Raw genomic sequence first — 16,397 nt, 5'->3', positions numbered from 1 at the left:
AAGTGGAATTGCAGAGACCAGTCAGCAGAAGCCTGCTGTCATTGGACTAAGAAAACAGGTGACGGGACAGCTTGGGACCTGCTCTCTAAAGGAGGCAGGGTGGCCCCTGTGTCACTCACACAGGGGCGGCAGGTCCTCACACTTCTTACCCGACACTAAAAAGAAAGACAAGGCAAGACATTGAGGTGAGGAAGCCAGAGTTCACAGGGTTCAGAGACTGACCAAGCAGCACATCCCGCTGTATTACCAACAGAGGGAAGGCCAGAGACTACATCTGGTCAGGCCCAAGGTGCAGAGACTTGTATACTCTCTGGGTTTCAGAAGAAAACTCATGTGTCAGAAAACAACATTGCCCAAGACCTGCTTCAAAGGCTGAGATTCCTACCTGATCTGAGTCAAGTGTCACGCGAAGTCCCAGTTTTGTCATTCCATCTTCCTTCAGAAGCTTCAGGTGGGGACACAGAGCAAGACAAAAGGCCTTGGCAACATGCTCCGTTAGTCGACTGTGATCTGCAGGATCACTCAGGCAATTGTGCTGGTCATCATTTTCTAGGAAAAACACCTGTTCCCCAAACAAAAGAGACTTTTAAACTTGTGTCCAGGAGATGTGGGAAGAAATGAGTGCACCAGCTCATGGGTATGAGTACCCTGACTCCCTGAGATGTGCGGGAAGACCAGACACACGGACACCAAGAAAAGCAGGGCACTGACATCTCACATCTAAGAAGCAGCCTCTGCCCCTCACAGTCTCTGCATCCACAGGATGGTAGCTACCGCTTACTGATATCCCTAAAAGCCATGGCCATAGTTGTAATGGTACATTCTGTTCAGAACCGGGAAAGGCTTACATTTTACACTGTGTACTTCTAAAAGGACTCTCTAATATGTGGACAATTTTCTAAAGGAAATGATCTTAGAATCTAAGAGAACAGTCCTTATAGATCACACCACCCAACGCCTGCATATTACTGCTCACTCATAGATGGGAGGGGACTCGCTCAGGGCCCAGGTGAGAATCTGTGTCTTCTGCCTCATCACAGACAGAGCTCTTCCTACCACACGGCTCTGCCACTGCTGAGGCCAGAGCTGTGTCGCTGTCTGTGAACTGAGCACCACACGGGGCACAGGCGGAAGCACAGCATATCTGGAACTGAGACCTGCGTCCTATCACACAGAGGAGGGCCATGAGCAAGTCCTCTGGCTTCTTACCGCCAATTTGCTTCTGTAAAACGGGAAACACCTACCTTCTCTGGTTATCGTGTAAATGATATAAAAGCAAAACATAGGCTGATTCATGTTGATGTTTGGCAGAAACCAACACAATTCTCTAAAGCAATTATCCTTTAAATACATTTAAAATTTTTTAAAAAGCAAAACATAAAAGATATAGACATGTAAATATACAGTGCTTCTCTATACCAATACTTGGCTTATGGCTTAACATAAGCACCAGCTTATATTAAGAATCTGCAAAGGGGTAGCTCTGAAGCCTGGTGCCCGATGCATTAGTGAAAATGGCAGTGTGAAGTGATAGACGGAATTCTCAAGTGGGAGTCAGGAGACCTCTGGTCCCTGCTCTGCCAGCAACCAGCATTAGACAAGTCATAGAGTCACCTGGCCTCTCTGAGACTGTTTTCTCATTATGTAATTTCTCATCTCCCTATCTCGGGATTAGTGGGGAGCAAAAAAGAGGGAACAGAGGTCAAACTATTCTGTAAGCAATAAAGACATTCACATGTTTCAGACCCTAGACTACTCAAGATATGTCCTACAGATGATCATTACAAAGCAAGCAGATAAAACCACTCAGCTGCATATAAAATTACCAAGTCTGGTATGAAAGATGTCACTTGGAACAACAGCTCAAGAACTTCTAGCCTCTGTGTTGTCAGGAACCAGCTAGTAAACTTGGGTTACTAGGCACTTATTTTCCCTTGGCTCAGTTACCTTGTGTGTAAAATGGAAAAGGTAGAAGTCACGGAACTTCTTAAATTTAAAAAAATTAAGACTTTTAAAGCTTACAGAAATCCTAGAGATCTTATAATACTTGATTTTTATAGACAAGTATAAATGAGTTTTGAAAGAAATCAAGAGATCCAGGACCTACCTGTTTATTCTCAAAAAATAAACTTTCTGATTTGTTTGATGCGCTTCCCAGGTGGCGCTAGTGGTAAAGAACCTGTCTGCCAATGCAGAAGATATAGGAGACACACATTCAATCCTTGGGTCGGGAAGATACCCTGGAGGAGGGCATGGCAACCCACTCCAGTATTCTTGGGAGAATCTCACGTGAGATTCGGGAGAATCTCACAAACAGAGGGGCCTGGTGGGCTACAGTCCAGAGGGTTGCAAAGAATCAGACACAACTGAAGTGAATTAGCACACACGCACACACATACACATATACAGGGTCCCTGCCTGGCTCCTCTCATCCCCGGGTAAGCCTCTAATACAGCTCCAAGAAACAATATAGTAGAAAACAGGTTAGGAGTCGGCCACATCTGGGTTTGAATCAGGACTTTACCAGTGCTTATTTGCCATATAATCCTGGACAAGTTAGTTTCTGAGCTTTAGTTTTCTTACTTGTGAGATAAGTCTATTTTTAAAAGACAGTGTTATCTAAGTTATAACTGAGTGCCACATAACCAGCCTAGCTTTCTGAAGAATCCAGCAAAGACAGTATGTACCCTTCAGAGATGCACCCTTCTTGAGGTCCAATGTGAACAAATCTCTAAAAGCTAGTTCATGGGGCGGAAATGTCAGACTGCTGCAGGCCACACTTGGTGCATTTCCTCCCAGTGAGCTAAGACAGACCAGCAGGAACTGGAGTATAGAAGGTAACAGAGATTTTTTCTCCCTTATCCTCCAGAATCAGTCCAGAATGTCTCTGGGCCAAGTAAAAAGTTGTCTTCAAAGAGGGGATCAAGGATGCCAAGTTTCCATTTCCTTACCTCGGTCCATCTGATGACCTTTCCATTCGCTTTATACTCTGATCCATGGAATATCTTCACACTTGTTATAGACTCCATGGACTTCCCATCTATGGGACTTAGGACACTAAAACAGAAACAAAGGAAAGAGATGGAAGCAGCTCTTAGAACTACTTCTCTCATCAAACACTGGGTGCCTTGCTGGAAACACCAGTGCAAAACATCACAAAAGAAGTCACTGCCCCGAAATGTACATGGACAGAGCTCTCAGGGAGGGGCCTGTGCACTGAAATAATTCCGAGGACACACGTACGAAAAGGGAGTCCCGATGGCAGAAGTTGGTTATTTAATGTAAAGAAACTGTTTCCAAGTCTGCTCTCTTCCTCTCGTGTTCCTCCCTTCAGTGGCTGCACGGACCCGCACCCAACCCTGCTCTCCCCTGCTCCACCACCACGCCCATCACACCATACTCTCCATAAGTTTGTGTATGTGCCACACAAACAAACTTCCGAAGGGGAAGGTACATGATACACTCATTTCCATGTGCTATATTTGCAGTCTGACACAGAACGGAGGAGTTTAGTGTTTACAGAATAAAGGAATTATTTGACCAAGTATGTTAATTATGACTGCTGCTATGAACTGATGAACGTGCATCTATATTATCTATCGAAACAAGTTCCCTTCAGTGCTGCATAGCACTCCAAGGTTCCTGAATTGAAAGGCCACATTTTATGGTCATGTCCTCTCCAAAATATAGCAAGTAGCAAGTATAAATATGTGGATGTACACACTCATTCTGATGAGGAGTGAAAGTAATTGTTGTGAACTTTTCCTAACAACTTTCAAACCTGTTTATATTCTTGAATCTCTATGTATAAAAGATCAAATTTAACCTAAAGCTGACTATCAGGGACATGCTACATTTGACTGAATTAAAATTATTTAAACACTGTTAAAGTTTAATTTCTAACTCATCAGATGGCATAAAAACTAGAGCAGCCTTAGTTGATAAGAACTCTTGAGAAAGGATACCCTGACATTGTGGGACAAGCTAGAAAGCATTCTGTCTACACACTATACACTAAACTGGGTTTGACAGTTTTCTGTGATGAATTCTTGTTCTTTTTTCTAAGATGCTGCCACTGTTGTAGGAAGGGACAACCTACTTGTTGTTAGCTACCAATACCATATGGCATCAGATTGTCAGATTACCAATTTTTTGTCCTAATAACCATAGAATTTGTTGTGATAATATAGATGCTTGCTCATATCAGTTCACACCATCAACCTAACAACCCACTATGATAGAGAATTAAACACAAATTGACTTTGAAATTAAATTTTCCAGGAAGTATGGGAAGATAGTGTTATTTATAGACAAACATACTCACTGATTTAGAAATTGCTTCTGTTCGTTCCATAACAAAAGTTTTAAAACATTCTTTTAAAAAAAATCTGGTATGCCATGCTGCAAACACCTTCTATCTGCCTTCGCTCCTGCCATTCCCTCATATTGGGAGGCCCACTCTGCCACAGCTGGGTGGCAAAAGTCTACCATCTTACCAGACTCAGCTCCAGAGGCAGCCATTCCTCTAGGAAGTCATTCCTGAATCCTGCCCTACCACCTCTACTGAGTTCCTCATTTCTCTCTTTACTGTCTCCTATAGTTTTCTATGAGCATCTTCCATACTTTGGTGCCCTTATTATAACTATCTTCAAAACTAGACTGAGTCACCTGTCACCAAGGACCATGAATTCATTTTTGTCTTTTCCAAAGCCCACGTATAGAATTATTGCCTGAAGGATGAATGGGAGAAAGCTTAATACAATGAAGTTTGACATATTTATTCAATTAGTTTTTAAAGAACCTACTAGGTACCATACAGTGTTTTGGGTGCTGATGACACAGTGGTAAACAAACCAGCAAAAATTTCTGCCCTCGTGGATCTTATATTCCAGGGCCAATATAATAAAATAAATAAGCAAAAATATAGTATATGTTAGTGAGTTATAGGTACCCTTAAATATAATGCAGGGAAGGGGAGTATGAACTATTTGGTGGATGAGGGAAGAAATGTGTATGAGAGGCTTACAATGTAGCAGGCTGGCCAGAGAAGCCTTTGTTGAGAAAGTGAAGGTACAAAGGTCTGAGGGCAGAAGTACAGTTGATATATTCACACAGGAAGCCAGATACTGTTTCTGAGAAATAAGAGAGTGGGCAGGCAATTGTGTAAGGCTTGTGAGTTGTAACAGACTTCGGCTTTTACCCTGAATGACCCTGGAAGTCTGGTGAGTTTTGAGCAAGAAGTGACACTGCTCTGGCTGCCATATTGGAAACTGACTAGGCTAGGAGGAGGGAGGAGGCCAAGACTAGAAACAAGGAAACAAGCCTACTGCAATGCAGACCAAATGATGGCAGGAGAAGCAGTGAGTAGTAGTACAGTTCTGGACATGCTTAAAAAGAAAGCTGACAGGCTCTACTGGTGGATTAAGGTGTAGGGTGTGAGGCAAAGTGTCAAAAGTGACTCCAAGGTTTTGGCTTCAATCATCAGAACATAGTTGCCATATTCTAGAGATGAACATAGGATTTGAAGCCCAAGGAGGTGGCTTTAAGTCCTAGCCCAGCCACTTCCAAGCTTCATGGAGTCATTTATCCTTTTGGTGTTTATTTACTCATCTGCAGTTGTTATATCAAATGAAACAATATTAGCAAAAGTGTTTTGTAAACCAAAAAGGCTTAGGTTTTACTATTATCTCAATAACTTTAGAGGGACTGTTGTGTTTCATCAGCTCTTCCCGTCCCCTTCCCTTCAAAAATATGCAGAGAAACTCCTTCAGAAATTAAGCCGAGAAACCAGAAATTTAAGAGTTCATGTTATAATACAAAGCAGTCCTGTCTCTTAGGCAGGGGTTTCAGGAAAGTAATAAAATGCCAGTCTAGACAAAACCCAGAGGCTAGCCCATAACAAAACACCACTGAGGGGAAGTTTGCCGCATTTACCCCTTGTTGACGTCCTTGTCGTCATCCACCCACTGGATGTGGATTTGCTCCTGGGGGTCCTCGGCCTCCGCCTTGCCACAGGTGATGGTGAAGTCCTTCATCTCCCGCAGTGCCTGCCTCAGGGCATCCATGTTCTCTGCAGTGATCTGGACCATAACGCCATCTGAGAATCAGCACCAGACAACACAGATGGAGACCATGCAGAGCCAGGGAGAGGGGCAGGTGAAACTGTACCTGGCATCTGGCAAATCCCTCCAGGACTAAACGTGAAACTTCTGTTCTCTAAAGCTGACAGATACAAAGAGGTTTTGTCCTTTGAGCTCAACCTCTTAAAGTGTTACAAGGAGCAAATACCAAGATGGATTCTGCTTAAAACACCTGCCTGTTGATTTCACTTCAGGCACAACTAAGTTTGTCCTGAGACTGCTCAAAAGGAAAACATACACATGGTCACATCCCTCTTTTGGACACACAGAGCATTTTGCTCCTGTTTCCTATGTTGCATTATGCTCTAACCATAGTCATTTTTTTGTATCACTCACCTTACTATGACTGCATACAGTGAATGCCCGTGCTTGTTAAATAAATCACTGAATAAACAACAGTAGCGAACTGGGGAGTAATTCCATTTATTGACTGGCAATAAGGGAAATCTACCATGTATGTTTTACATGGGCTACCATGAGCCAACAGATGATAACTATTTGGGGGCTACCACCTAAGTTAAAGGAAAATACTGAAATTGAGGGAGTAAGCTGTCACATGCTGAGCAATTATCCTGCTTCTCTGACACATAATTTTGTCAACTGAAATAATTTCTAAAGAGCATCAATAAAATTTTCATAAATAAGTAGCTAATTGCTCTACTGACACACATGGTAAAATATAAGACCTAAGAAATTCCCAATCCAAAGACATAAATGTAACTTTTTAAATACATTGCTTTGCATTTATAAGGATTTCTTTCAGTTCAGTTTCTCATTTTGACATTTAAGGGGTGCTTTTTAAGCATCTTGTAAAGACACATTTTAAAGGTAGACAATATTTGATTATAAAGGCATTAATCAGTCATTTCTAGATTTCTTGATGAGGAAATAGAATGACTAACTCCTAGATTTCTTAATCTCTTAATAGAATATTTCTGCTTTGAGTTGTGAAATTAAGTTGCAAAATATGAGCATACTTTGCTCTTCACTTGCTGTTTTATTGAGTTTGGCAATAAAGAAGATCAAAGTCAATCTCTGTTAACACACATTTAAGTTTATCTACATATTTCAATTAACACAAAGGAATCCACCCTCAGGAAGAACTGCTCTTAGGGCACTGGAGTGAGCCACAGTGGAAATGAAAATCTGTCATTCTGTATGCAGATTGTACTTTCCAAAGATAACCACAGCATCTGCTGTCTCACATGTTTTTCTACAACGCTACCTTTCCATTTCCCCATCAAGAAATGGAGTCTAACTCCTCTCCCCCCAGCAGACATATGACCACGTCTACCACCAAAGGATGATGGACATGACTGTGATTTTCAAGGCTTGGTCATAAAACCAATGCGGCTTTGGCCTTGTGCTGGAACACTTGTGTCGGAGTTCTAAGCCACCATATAAGAAGTCCAACTAGCCCAAGGCTGCATGCTAAACAGTCCATTGTTAAGGACTCCAGTCATCTTTCCTAGTCTTTAAATCATCCCAAGGCGGGCCCCAGACAGGTGAGTCAACAAGCTTTCAGATAATTCTAGCTCCTGGCCATCAAGTAACCACCAACCTTCAAGTCATCCCAACTGAGGCCCCAGACATCACTGAGCAAGATCAAGCCATCCCTGCATTGCCCTGTCAAGGGCAGACCCAGCGCAATCAGTGAGGGTGATAAAATATTTGCTTTAAGTCATTAAATTCTGGTTAATTTGTTACACAACAAGAGTAACTAAATCAAAATACAGTGAAGAATAGTTGAGGAAGAAAATATCCAGTGATAAACCATAATGGAAAAGAATATGAAAAAGAATGTGTGTGTGTATGTGTGTGTATACACAACTGAATTACATTGCTGTACAGTAGAAATTAACGTAACATTGTAAATCAACTATACTTCAATAAAATAAACTTATAAATGGGGCTGAACTTCATCTACTTATTTACAGATTTGCACCCAGTGATGTATCTGAACTCAGATTATGTCCCCTTGGATATCTTATTCCAGAGCTCTGAAAAGCCATCTCTTAACATTATGTCGGTGTCCCATGACATCTCTACCACTTACTCCGTTGTGACACCCTTATGACAGTCTTAATTAGCTGTACAATGAGACGCTATTGAATAAATAACTTCTGTGGAGTAAGAAGTCTATGGCAAAAGTGTCAAGTTTTCCTTTAATGTCCCTTGTTTTTCAGTTGTATAATTAATACTGAGCTATATACATGCAGTAAATAACCCACTGTTTACCTTCCACAATACTGGACTTGGCAAGATATCCTGAAGAGGATTTCAGAGCGCCACTGAACACAAAGAAACTGGCACCAGTCACTAAAATAGCAATAGAAATAGGTTATTGAAGAAAGACTTTGAGAAGGAGGGACTGAAAATAATAATGAAATATTTGTTAGTTGGGAACTCAAACCATCATACAGAAAATAAAAAATCTACTCTATACACTACCATATACAAGTGAGCAATAACTCAGATACTAAGGAGAGCTTAGAGAATGAGATTTTAAGATACACTCTTCCATTTTGTTTTGAGCTTCCTTCAGTCAAGAAGCAAGGAAATCTTACTAGTCAAGACTAAGGTTTGGTCTGCAGCTTGTTTTTGTAAATAAAATTTTATTGGAACACAGCCATATTCATTCATTTATATATTGTCTATGGCAGTTTTTGAAGTATGATGCCAAAGCATTGGCAATAAAGACCACAGGTTTGCAAAGCCTAAAATATTTATCATATAGCCATTCACAGAAAAAGTTTGCTGATCCCGGATCTAATTCATTGCTTTTTCAAAAGAGCAAATATATTTTGAATATGGAGATATGGTTGCCAACTATTTTATTTACAAAGTGAAGCTTTTAGAAAAACAAACACCTATTTAAAAGATGAACACCTCTTCATAAAAGAAAGGATATTTAATTACATTTTGCTTTATAAAACTGCACTACACTGTTTTATTTCTCCACATCTTACATTGGACTAAGATATTCCAACTTCCTACCCACTGGCCCTACAGCATCTCTAATGGGTAGGTCATCCAGCCTTTGTCAAAGACTCCTAGTGATAGGGAGTCCACAATAGCACAAGGCAACCATTTCTATTTCTGGATAGCTCTCAGTGTTACAGAGTGTGCTCTCAAACAGAGCCCAAATCTAGATCCTTGTAGCCTTCACCCAGTGGTGCTGGTTTTGGTCTTTTGTAGCTATAGAGAGTTAAGCTGAATATTATTTCCACATAATAGAGAATCTTAAAAATAGAGATACCTATTTTTCACCCTCTTTCAATCTATACTTTTCTAGGTTAAACATTTATATTTTATTCAGGAGATCTTCCTGTGACCTAGTTTTCAAACTTCTCACAGGCCCTGAATCATCCTTTGAAGACCTTCTAGTTTTATCAGTAGATATCACCAACTACATTAATGATACACAGAATTTATTAAAATATTATAGATATGATTTGACTAATAGGGAGCACAGTAGACTTGTCACCTACCTGTTTTAGATATTATATTTGAATAAACATGTGCTCAGTACCTTTTATGCCTTTACTAAACAACTGATTTTAAAAACATACCTTGAAGACAGAAGTAATATGTCTACTAGAGAAGTGCTTAATGAAGCATACTAAAGAAAGATAGTTTTAGGAGATATTCTGAGAGGAAAAAGATTTATGGTCAAATAAATTTGGGAAGGTCTAGGCACTATCCTCCTTTAAAAAAAAAAAAAGCTAAAGGCTCTGAAAAGTCCTGCACTAAAGAAATCTGCTTAAACTTATTTAATACAAGGTTTCTCAGTCTAAAATAACAAGCAAAAATTTTATTTATGTGAATATTTTAAAGACCATAGACACTGGTAAGACATTTTAGGAAATGGCATGTTAAGCAGCACTTCTTAAATTCTAATGTGTATTTGAATCGCACAGCAATTGTATTAAAATGCAAACTCTGATTTAGCAGATCTGGGAAACAATCTTCATTTCTAATAATCCCTAAGTGATGAGACCACATTCTGAGTACCACTGAAACTGGAAGGCTTCCTTCAGAATCCTGTCAATCTGTTCATTAACACTCTTTGGGTATGATCATTCAAAAAGCCCTAAATCTACCTAAACATTCCCACTATGGGGCCAATGCATCAAATACCTATGCTGGCCCGGTCAGTGTCCTGAGGTAGTATTTTCAAGATGCTCCCCTCAATAACAGAGATTCCATTTGCAACTCTTAGTCTGGGTAGTCAACATATTCTTGCAGAACAACCTTCAAAAGGTTAATATAATCAATTGCTTTCACCTGTTTTGACACTGAGTATTACGGGGTTGAGATATCCACACTCCAGTTACAGCACAATCTTCCATTCCATGACCTCAATCAGCTCAAACACTCACCCTTTCTGGGCTGATTATGAATACTGATAGCCTGGGTCTGATAGTTGCCATCATCATTCTGTACACACACGAGATGGGAGTCTGCCTTCTCATTGAAACAGGCACCTCCTGCCAGGACATGCTCATTGGACTTGTTCATGGCTTTTATCATCTGCAATCAAAAAACAGGGCTATCTTTCTTATTCTGCCAAGAATGGGCACTTTTTGGTGTGCCTGACACAGCACAGCACCTCCACCTTCTCAAATACAAAAGAATATTATTTATTAAAGAGACAAAGGAGCTACTAAAGAATGAAGACAAAGTGAGAAATCAGTCACCATTAGTAAAAGTTCAACATACACAAAAATTCTCTCTATAATTTATAGGTGATTTGTGTTATAACCCAAGCACATGACATTCATTTTGTCTTTTTTACTGCTGTACTGAACTCAAGTAATTAAAATTAGTTTACCTAATTACAGTAGTTTCTTCTGTCCAGTGGATTCTCTGAGAGTATATATACTATGAAATTCTAAGTCAAAAGAATATCCTGTATTTAAGTGTATTTGCCTTCTTTTCCACATCCATACAAAGGAGTGCTTTCCTCTATAAATATATAAATTCCATTATTTCTTAGTTTTACTAACTTATGTTTGATATCTTCAATGAAATAACTAATATTTTGCTTTATTCTTATCAAGAGATTTTAAGGTGAATTCTGAACCTCACATGGAAAAGCTCGTCGGCCACCATTTTGTATCTAGTCAATAAATCTGAGCTTATATCATCATAATGCTAAAATCTAGCTTCTGGATGAAACAGGTCAATGATAACTTATTTGTTTGCTTTTATTCTTGTTTCTTCACATTTATCCTTATCGTTTGTTAAACTTTCTAATTCAATCTTTTCAAATGGCTCTGATCTTTTGAAACTCTAGTTTAAAACTTTTATTTTGTTTTACTCCCCTCCTCGTAACATTATAAATTGCAGTGTGAAAAACAGCAGATGAGTGTTCTGATACCTTTCATATTCCTGTACTACTATACTCAAAAAAATGTACTGAAATGAAATTCTCATGACATAAAATTAACCATTTTAAAATGAACAGCTCAGTGGCATTCAGACAGTGTTCTTCAACCACCATTCTTCTTTAGTTCCCAAAAACTTCCATCATTCATTCAAAGTAAACTCTCTTACCTTCCCATTCCCCCCTCCAACATGAATCTGTACTTTGCATTCTGGGTATTTCATATAAACGGAAACACGGAATTTGTGACTACTGTGTCTGGCTTCTTTAATTTAGCATGTTTTAAGAGCTCACCCATGGTGAGCATATATCAGCACTTCATTCTGAAATATGTATGATACATACATATATGTATACATGACATATCAGTATACCATATACTTAATACCATAGCACTTCATTCTCTTTTATGGCTGAAAAATATTTCATTGTGCGTATACACCACAATTTGTTTAACCATCCATCCATGAATGTTTCGTCTATGTCCACCTTTTGGCTATTGTGAATAGTGTTACTATGAAAATGTGTGTGCCTATACCTGTTATGAGTACTTGTTTTCAATACTTTGGAAACATATCCATACTAGGGGTGGAATTACAGGGTCATATGGTAATTCTCTGTTAAATTTTTTGAGGAGCTGCCAAATGTTTTCCATAGCGAATGAACCATTTAAAACTTCTACCAGCAATGTAGGTTTTCAATTTTTTTGCAACCTTGTTAGCACTTGTTATTTTCCATTGTTGTTGCTGTTTTTTATAGTCATCCTAGAAGGCATAAAGGAGTACCTCACTGTGGTTTTGATTTGCATTTTCCTAGTGACTAGAGGAAAACAACAGAATGGGAAAGACTAGAGATCTCTTCAAGAAAATTAGATACCAAGGGAACATTTCATGCAAAGATGGGCTCAATAAAGGACAGAAACTGTAGGGACCTAAAGTGGCAGCCACTCAGTCGTGTCCGACTCTTAGCGACCCCATGGACTTGTCCACGGAATTCTCCAGGCCAGAATGCTGGAGTGGGTAGCCTTTCCCTTCTCCAGGGGATCTTCCCAACCCAGGGATCCGAACCCAGGTCTCCCACATTGCAGGTGAATTCTTTACCAACTGAGCCACAAGGGAAGCCCAGAGACCTAACAGAAGCAGAAGATATTAAGAAGAGGTGGCAAGAATACACAGAAGAACTGTACAAAAAAAAAAGATCTTCACGACCCAGATAAGCACGATGGTGTGACCACTCACCTAGAGCCAGATATCCTGGAATGTGAAGTCAAGTGGGCCTTAGGAAGCATCACTATGAACAAAGCTAGTGGAGGTGATGGAATTCCAGTTGAGCTATTTCAAATCCTAAAAGATGATGCTGTGAAAGTGCTTCACTCAATATGCCAGCACATTTGGAAAACTCAGCAGTGGCCACAGGACTAGAAAAGGTCAGTTTTCATTCCAATCCCAAAGAAAGGCAATGCCAAAGAATGCTCAAACTACCATACAATTGCAATCATCTCACACACTCGTAAAGTCATGCTCAAAATTCTCCAAGCCAGGCTTCAGCAATACGTGAACCGTGAACTTCCAGATGGTCAAGCTGGTTTTAGAAAAGGCAGAGGAACCAGAGATCAAATTGCCAACATCCGCTGGATCATGGAGAAAGCAAGAGAGTTCCAGAAAAACATATATTTCTGCTTCATTGACTATGCCAAAGTCTTTGACTGTGTGGATCACAATAAACTGTGGAAAATTCTGAAAGAGATGGGAATATCAGACCTGACCTGCCTCTTGAGAAACCTGAGAAGCAATATTGAGAAGCAATATTTAGAACTGGATATGGAACAACAGACTGGTTCCAAATAGGAAAAGGAGTGTACCAAGGCTGTATATTGTCACCCTGCTTATTTAACATGTATGCAGAGTATATCATGAGGAATGCTGGGCTGGAAGAAGCACAAGCTGGAATCAAGACTGCTGGGAGAAATATCAGTAACCTCAGATATGCACATGACACCACCCTTACAGCAGAAAGGGAAGAAGAACTAAAGAACCTCTTAATGAAAGTGAAAGAGGAGAGTGAAAAAGTTGCATTAAAGCTCAACATTCCAAAAATACTAAGATCATGGTATCCAGTCCCATCACTTCATGGCAGATAGATGGGGAAACAGTGGAAACAATGACTGACTTTACTTCTTTGGGCTCCAAAATCACTGCAGATGGTGACTGCAGCCATGAAATTAAAAGACGCTTACTCCCTGGAAGGAAAGTTATGACCAAACTAGACAGCATATTAAAAGGCAGAGACATTGTCAACTAAGGTTCGTCTAGTCAAGGCTATAGTTTTTCCAGTGGTCATGTATGGATGTTAGAGTTGGATTATAAAGAAAGCTGAGCACTGAAGAATTGATGCTTTTGAACTGTGGTGTTGGAGAAGACTCTTGAGAGTCCCCTGGACTTCAAGGAGATCCAACCAGTCCATCCTAAGGGAGATCAGTCCTGAATCTTCATTGGAAGGTAAGATGCTGAAGCTAAAGCTCTAATACTCTGGCCACCTGAGGTGAAGAACTGAGTCATATGAAAAGACCCTGATGCTAGGAAAGATCGAAGGTGGGAGGGGAAGGGGACGACAGAGGATGAGATGGTTGGATGGCATCACCGACTCAATGGACATGAGTTTGGGTAAACTACGGGAGTTGGTGATAGACAAGGAGGCCTGGCGTGCTGTGGTTCATGGGGTCGCAAAGAGTAGGACATGACTGAGTGACTGAACTGAACTGAGTGACTAAAGATGTTAAGCATCTTTTTAAGTGCTTGTTGGCCTTTTGTGAATTTTCCACAGTTTATTGTGATCCACACAAAGGCTTTGGCATAGTCAATAAAGCAGAGATAGATGTTTTTCTGAAACTCTCTTGCTTTTTCGATGATCCAGCAGATGTTGGCAATTTGATCTCTGGTTCCTCTGCCTTTTCTAAAACCAGCTTGAACATCTGGAAGTTCATGGTTCACGTATTGCTGAAGCCTGGCTTGGAGAAATGTCTCTTCATGTCTTTTGCTCATTTTTAAATTGGACTGTTTGTCTTTTGTTGTTGAATTGTAAGATTTCTTTATTCTAGACCTAGAGCACAGATCTTTATATCAGATAAATGGAATGCAAATATTTTCTCCCATTATACTGATTGTCTTTCCATTTTCCTGTTAGTATCCTTGGATGCACAAGGGTTTTACTTTTTCTTAACTCCAATTTATTTTTTCTTTTGTTGTTTATGCATATCTAAAAACCCAGTGCTAAATCAAAGGTCATGAAAACTTACCCTCATGTTTTTCTCTAAGAGCTGTATGAATTTAGCTCTTATATTCAGGTCATTGATCAATTTTGAGTTAAACTTTATGATTTGAAGTAAAGGGACAACTTAATTCTTTTTACATGTGGATATCCAGTTGTCTCAGTACCATTTGTTGAAGACTATTCTTTCACCATTAAATAGTCTTGGCACCTTTGTCAAAATCAACTGGCCATTAAATGTATGAATTTATTTCTGGGACCTTAATTCTATTTCATGCCAATACCAAAACATCTATTTCTGCTTCATTGACAATGCCAAAGCCTTTGACTGTGTGGATCACAATAAACTGTGGAAAATTCTGAAAGAGACGGGAATACCAGACCACCTGACCTGCCTCTTGAGAAACCTGTATGCAGGTTAGGAAGCAACAGTTAGAACTGGACATGGAACAACAGACTGGTTCCAAATAGAAAAAGGAGTACGTCAAGGTTGTATATTGTCACCCTGCTTATTTAACTTATATGCAGAGTACATCATGAGGAACGCTGGGCTGGAAGAAGCACAAGCTGGAATCAAGATTGCCGGGAGAAATATCAATAACCTCAGATACGCAGATGACACCACCCTTACGGCAGAAAGTGAAGAGGAACTCAAAAGCCTCTTGATGAAAGTGAAAGAGGAGAGTGAAAAGGTTGGCTTGAAGCTCAACATTCAGAAAACAAAGATCATGGCATCTGGTCCCATCACTTCATGGGAAACTGATGGGGAAACAGTGGAAACAGTGTCAGACTTTATTTTTTTGGGCTCCAAAATCACTGCAGATGCCGCTTGCAGCCATGAAATTAAAAGACACTTACTCCTTGGAAGGAAAGTTATGACCAACCTAGATAGTATATTAAAAAGCAGAGACATTACTTTGCCAACCAAGGTCCGTCTAGTCAAGGCTATGGTTTTTCCAGTGGTCATGTATGGATGTGAGAGTTGGACTGTGAAGAAGGCTGATCGCCGAAGAATGGATGCTTTTGAACTGTGGTGTTGGAGAAGACTCTTGAGAGTCCCTTGGACTGCAAGGAGATCAATCCTAGGTGTTCACTGGAAGGACTGATGCTAAAGCTGAAACTCCAATACTTTGGCCACCTCATACGACGAGGTGACTCACTGGAAAAGACAGATGCTGGGAAGGATTGGGGGTGGGAGAAGAAGGGGACGACAGAGAGTGAGATGGCTGGATGGCATCACCAACTCGATGGACATGAGTTTGAGTGAACTCTGGGAGTTGGTGATGGACAGGGAGGCCTGGCGTGCTGTGATTCATGGGGTCGCAAAGAGTTGGACACGACTGAGTGACTGAACTGAACTGAACTGAACCACACTTTTGATTACTGTAGCCTTGAAGTAAGTTTTGAAACTGACAAGTTTGAAGTCTCCAATTTTGTTCTTTTACAAAATTTTGGCTTCAGAGTCCACTGCAATTGCAAATGAACTTGAGTATTGGCTTTCCAATTCTATAAAAGGCCATTGGAATTTAAAAAGAAAATTTTATTTATTTTTTCTTGGTTGCACTGGGTCTTCGCTGCTCTGTGCAGGGCTTTCTCTGGTT

At 40.1% G+C, this 16,397-nt stretch overlaps 1 protein-coding gene across 5 annotated transcripts in view; it reads right to left on the bottom strand.

Annotated features, from left to right (window-relative positions):
- ZFYVE9 (zinc finger FYVE-type containing 9) overlaps positions 1 to 16,397 on the bottom strand; it is a 189,735-nt gene that overhangs the window by 1,404 nt on the left and 171,934 nt on the right. For all 5 annotated transcript variants that reach the window (XM_088835291.1, XM_088835290.1, XM_088835292.1 and 2 more), the window contains 5 exons: positions 10,523 to 10,673; positions 8,379 to 8,459; positions 5,935 to 6,097; positions 2,952 to 3,057; positions 386 to 562 (listed from right to left, as the gene is read on the bottom strand). In XM_088835291.1, coding sequence (XP_088691417.1) covers positions 386 to 562; positions 2,952 to 3,057; positions 5,935 to 6,097; positions 8,379 to 8,459; positions 10,523 to 10,673 — 678 coding nt within the window. The remainder of the gene's footprint in view (positions 1 to 385; positions 563 to 2,951; positions 3,058 to 5,934; positions 6,098 to 8,378; positions 8,460 to 10,522; positions 10,674 to 16,397) is intronic.

The sequence above is a fragment of the Moschus berezovskii genome, chromosome 4 (genome assembly GCF_049115385.1).
Source record: "Moschus berezovskii isolate FMDL1 chromosome 4, NW_MosBer_1.0, whole genome shotgun sequence".
Lineage (NCBI taxonomy): Eukaryota > Metazoa > Chordata > Mammalia > Artiodactyla > Moschidae > Moschus > Moschus berezovskii.
The sequence above is the reverse complement of the archived record's forward strand: the minus strand, read 5'-3'. Positions and strand labels throughout refer to the sequence as shown.